General features: G+C 33.9%; 1 protein-coding gene across 1 annotated transcript; it reads right to left on the reverse strand.

The window, feature by feature from the left end:
* Window positions 1-685: 685 nt before the first annotated feature.
* Window positions 686-1234, reverse strand: LOC115230843. The gene has a single exon (XM_029800968.1). The coding sequence runs from the start codon at window positions 1232-1234 to the stop codon at window positions 686-688; it is 549 nt and encodes a 182-aa protein (XP_029656828.1).
* Window positions 1235-5912: the final 4678 nt, after the last annotated feature.

Genomic DNA, 5912 nt, shown 5'->3' on the forward strand with positions numbered 1-5912 from the left:
TGGACGGAAAGTATACAAGACAGTTGCTCAGGAAATCGAGTTCTTCAGGGGTGCGTCTGGTTTGCTGTTAAGAGTTCAGGTTAATCTGCTATGGAGTCAGTCCGATCAATTAATAGGTCGGTCATCTGCGATCGTCTTCGGAACCAGATAGGATTAATTTCTTTTGGAATATTTAAATTTATTAATCTAATTTTTTATTAAGTATTTTAATCAATAAGTTATGCTTACAATTTCCTGGCTTAAGTACTAAATTTAGAAATTTTTTACAAATCGCTAATTTCCAAATTAGGCTTTATACTTTACTATAAAAGAAAATGGTTTTCATTTTGTATATAACGATGTTATTTGATAAATAGCATTATTAGTTTCGACATTTTGTAATTTCGAAATTATTAATTTGTATTGTTTCCTTTCATATTTATTCAAATGTTCTATCGTTCTCTATTTTGATATTATTTTATTTTCACTTTTTTTTAATTTTTAATATTTATTATAAATTTCTTTTTTTAATTTTCTGATCTTCACAACATTTGAAAAGTACGGAATGCAACATCTTCGATTTAATAATCTTCATTAGATTCTTTTGTTGATTCTCCTTGATTATGTTTATATTCAATTCTGAAGGATCTTCAATATTGTATTTGAAGGTAAGAAATCTTTGCGATAGTGGCCATATGTGTTTTCTTTATTTTAAGACCCGCAAGATTCCAGACTTTCTGAGACACATTGTAGACTTTCTTTCAAGATCAGTCAAAAATTGGTATAACATGCATTCACTTTTATGGACAATTGAATTAAGTCCTCTAACAAAGTTAGATCTGCTTATATATAATCTTTCCTTATTTGCAGGTTTCAGATGAACATGTAAATTAGATAGAATCCTTCGAACTTCGGTATCAATGGCTTGAAACTCGTGTTGCTCAATGTCAATTAGTCCAATATAGTAATTGTAAAGTGATAGAAAATATTCATTAATCGCCTTGAATAGATTCACTGCATTTAGCTTCGTGTTCACTAAGCTTTCAATTCTCTTATTTACATTTTCTGCAATTTTTTTCATAACTTCATGCTTCAATACATTGCTTCCTTTATCCTCCAGGACTCCCAGATATTGATATCGATCATATCCGTCAAGGTTTCTAGTTTCTTTAACATAATTCAGATTGGTTGCAGATTTTTCAGAATTCCTCCTGAGACCAACAACACTGAAGTATTCATCAATACTATCCATCATCTTCAAGATCGTATCTTCTTTCTCAGCAAGTACTTTCAAATCATCAATAAATAGCAGATGATTAGTTGAGTATGTTATTTGAGACGGGTCATTTTGTCAATACAGATTTTAGGAAACTTCTGATTTAGTATTCTGCTCAACGGGTCCATTACCAGCGTAAAAAGTTGGGGAGATAGTGAATCTCCTATCTTCTCCCAAATGACAAACATTCACCTTCCGCAACGTATATTTATTATCTTCTCTAGCATTCAGGTTTCGGTAAAACCTCCTTCTGTTGAGTTCAAAACAAAAATTATCTCTTCTAAATGATTTTCGTGACTCATAAATTGAAATCCTTTTTTCCATGATTTTTATTCTATCTTCAATTAACGTACATATTCTGGTGATTTCTCCCTTTCTCGACTTCGTATATCCAAAGGAGCACATAAAGTCCAAGGCCGTATCCTTTTCACTTTTGGATTTCAGACTGGAGAAATTAGCAATAAAAGTAAGGTTCTCTTTGAATTTAGTAATTCTTTTCTCAATATTTTCCCTCCAAGAGCTTCTTATTTTATTTTTAAGAACCAAATTTTCGTATGCACATTGTCCTGCATAAATAATATCCGTGATTTCATTTATATTCTTTGGAGACAAGTCAATACATAATTTAAAATCACTGCATCCAAAGTAACCAGAATATCTTTCTTAACCAATTTATATGGAATCTTCTTATTAGGTTTTCTCGAATCCCTCGATATTGATACAACTCTCTTAATTTGGAAATTAAATTCTTCTTTACATTTTCCATATAAAGAAATTTCTGTTTTTGACAGTGAATTTCCGTTTTCTGTTACACCCACATCATTTTGATTACCACAAGTCTCATTATGGGGTTTCACTTTCAATAATTTTTTAACATCGGAGATACTTTTCTGAACAGGAAAACGGGTGTTGAAATTATGTACAATGAGATTCCATCCACCACGAGGGATTCTTCCAAATCTCCGCTTAGCCGAATCAACAACAGAAGATATCCACTCCAATTTGTCGTTAGAATGTGTTTCAGTTATCAATGATTTAAGGGGGAGCAAATGCGTTTGTGAAGGTTCAATATAAGGATCATTGCAAGTTTCAGGCGTTCCATGCAGCCCTGAAGACACGTTTCCAACTTCTGATTGATTATTATTATTTGTATTTTGCGTAGGAAGGCCCTCAGGATTTGTTTGCAGACTGGTGAAAACAGACATACACGTTTTATTATTATTATTTAAGCCAAACAAAATCACCGTCTTAATCATTAACTAACACGTTCAGGTGATTCCGACACTTCTCAACAGTCGAGCCATCTTTTCCCGATGTTCCGACCGTGACCCCACACACTTTCTGTATGTACGGTGAATGGTTTGTGGTCCATTTCCACGATCTCCCCCATTTCACTATATTTAAAACACACTAGAAGTTAAAATATATCTTTTATTTTCACTATATTTAAACCATTTTTATTTTTGTCTCTAAATTTTTATATTTAGAATCTGGCGTTCCTTTAACATTTATTATTTATTTTAATTAAAATCCAAATCAAGATATAAATTAATTAAACTTCTTCTAGTCGCTCCATCCTCTATTTGCAAAGTGATTCAGATAGGCAAGCCCGCCTCTTTCCCTTCGAGGTACTGACAGGCAGGGGCGATGTTAAAGACATACTAATTTGGTGATAAATTTCTCTTATTCGCTTGTCCAGTTTGAACGTTCTTTCCCATGGTTCAACCCTGTTTCTAAAAGAAACAATCATGCTCTTAAGGGTCTTCTTTATAGTGAGCGATTGAATGTATGCGTGCGTTCTCTCACTGATGTTAAGCGAACGTGCATATTTCAGGAATTTTTGAGTAACCAGCCCATCCCATGTTAATACAATGGGTACTATCTTCACTTTCGCATGATATATTAATTCCAGCTCTTTGGATAGGAAGTCATATTTCCTTATTTTTTCGATCTCCACTTGCTGTAAGTTTTGGGAAGATGTGATCACAACTTTCACAAACAAAATTTGATTCCTTATCTTGTCGAAAACAAACAAATCGGGTTTGTTATGTTCGACGACGATGTCGGTCTTTATAAATGTGTTCACTCTAATTTCAACCTTTGCATTCGACGATACAGATTCTACGGAGTGTGTTTTAAGGTTTTTATCATTCTTGAGTTCGAACTCTCGACAAAAATGAAAGTGGATGCATCTCACCACTTCATCGTGCCTCCTGACATAATCCCCATGTAACATCTTCTTACATCTGGTGGCACAGTGATCGACGGTCTTCTTCCATCTCATGCAGTAAGAACACATTAAGTTATGTTCTGTAAAGAATTTCACTATATTTAAACCATTTTTATTTTTGTCTCTGGATTTTTCTATTTGGAATCCGGCGTTCCTTTTAATTTATTTATTTCAAAAATATAGATACTGAATAAATTACACATACAAATGCTTCCCAATCACTCATAGATTGTATTTTGGATTCTCTGTTTCCAATTCGATTTGATTGAAATTCGTTGATATACACATTGCGCGAAATATATCAGAATTGAAATATCTTCAATACCTGTAGGTAGATTCTTTGATTCAATCAATGTTTTATTTGTCATTTCAATTATTTCGTGATTTACATGTTATATTTTTTTGTTTGTGGCCTTGCATTGATTGGTTTAGATTTATTTTCAACATCTTGATTTAATAATTCTTCAGACACCTTGTTGGTGCCAAATAAGGAGATTTATCTTTTATTTTTTTTATTTTTGGTAATTTCACTTTTATTTTCAAAATATTTCATAACAGAATGAAAAGTTCATTTTCTAAATAACAAAGATGGTTTTTGAAGAATTTTGACATTATTCCGTGCCAGATCATAACGACAGGGACGATCTTTACTTTCGCCGGTGGATCGCTCCCAGTTCATTCGCCAGCAAGTCCTATTTGTGTAACTTTTTCACTTCAACCTACTTGAAACAATTTTATGAAGTGATTCCCACCTCGACAAGAGTAATTTTGTTGCTCGATTTGTCATGAACAAATATGTCTGGCTTGTTATTCGGGGTGAACAATTATAAAGCATCAATTCCAAAAAATGAATTTTAATTGATTGGATGATTCGCCGTGGTAGTTCGGACACATGTTCTCCAGTTTTTTAATTACAATCGTCTGAACATAAGCACGTGTTGAATCCTGGATTTGTAGGGAGTTTTTGGTAGTGCTTGTAAAATTTGTACAAAACATCAACTCCAAAAAATGAATACAAATATTTCCCGTCTAATTTTTTGTCTAATTTAAACATTAACCTAAAAAAGCGACACTGGTTTGCCGATTTTGTACGATTAACAAGTCTGACTCAAAATTATTAATAAAAATCTTATTTTTTAATTTAGTTTTTAGTACTTTAAGATTATTTTGATGTCTTTAGATTTATGCGATACTGTTGTAACGTCTGCGAAAGATAACGAAAGAGAAATCACCAATAACGTAGACTGTATGGTCCATGACCAGCTTGGAGCGCAAAAATCTGGTACCCATTCTCCCAGTCTGGTGTCACACCCGGATTGCCCTACTAATCTGTTATCGTTACGGGTTATCATCGATCAAGTAACGCAGATGGACATGGCCAAGTGGGCGAATGAAGTGGTTAATGTTCCTGAAAGTCAAAAAGACGAAAACTTGGAATGATATATCCTTGCATTGGAGACGAAATAAAAATTGTCGAAAAAAACTACGTCTCAGTGAAGCAAGAATAGGATTTAGTAAACAATTTGGTCCTTTGAACTTAACCGGTGGCGTTTCTATCGAACATTAAATGATGGAAAAACGTCTGCAGAGTTCATGTTTAACGAGAGCGAATGTTTTTTCTATTGGAAAAAAATATGGAGTAAACATGAGAGGGATGGCAGTACAGTGCCGATTACCAAGAGAGTCACTGGAACAGAGAACAAATTTGCAGATTTTAGCAAAGAAACAATTCTTGAAGTGATTAAACAACTCCCAAACTGGACTAGTGGATGCGACGTGGTGTGCAACTTCTTTCTAAAAAAGTGGTTCTACACCGGAATCACGCATCTAATCCCGAAGAAAGATATTTGCCAAGGCCCGGAAGACCTGAGACCAATTTTGTGCATGCCTAACTTGTATAAGTTCGCACGAAATGTGTTAACGGAAAGTTGGGGGATTATTTTGAAGCATATAAGTTGATTGCCTATAATCAGCTGGGAACTTGACCAATGTGCTAGGGTGCTAAGGAGCAGGCAATAATTAATCAGTGCATTTACAAGCACAAGGAAATAACTTGTTTTCTACCTGGATTGATGTGAAGAAAGCATTCGATTCGGTCGATCACGACTTTCTGTATCAAATTTTCGAAAATTCTGAACTCATTCCCTGGATTGTAAATTTCGTGAAGATTTTGTTAAGAAATGGAGAATTAAATTAACGTTGAACCATCACGTAATCGGAGAGGAAAAATAGAATTCTGAATGCAAGGTACCCAAAATTTATGATGGATAAACAAGACCACTGTTTTGTTACATACACAACAAACCGCTTAATTTTCATAGATGACCTAAAAATATTTTCACGGAAAGAAGATACAATGATGAGTATGAGGTAAATAATTTCTTGGAGCCGACGGACGGAAAAAATGTCGAAAAGTCCGCAGCTAAC

The sequence above is a fragment of the Octopus sinensis genome, unplaced genomic scaffold (assembly GCF_006345805.1).
Source record: "Octopus sinensis unplaced genomic scaffold, ASM634580v1 Contig16532, whole genome shotgun sequence".
In the NCBI taxonomy this organism is placed as follows: Eukaryota; Metazoa; Mollusca; class Cephalopoda; order Octopoda; family Octopodidae; genus Octopus; species Octopus sinensis.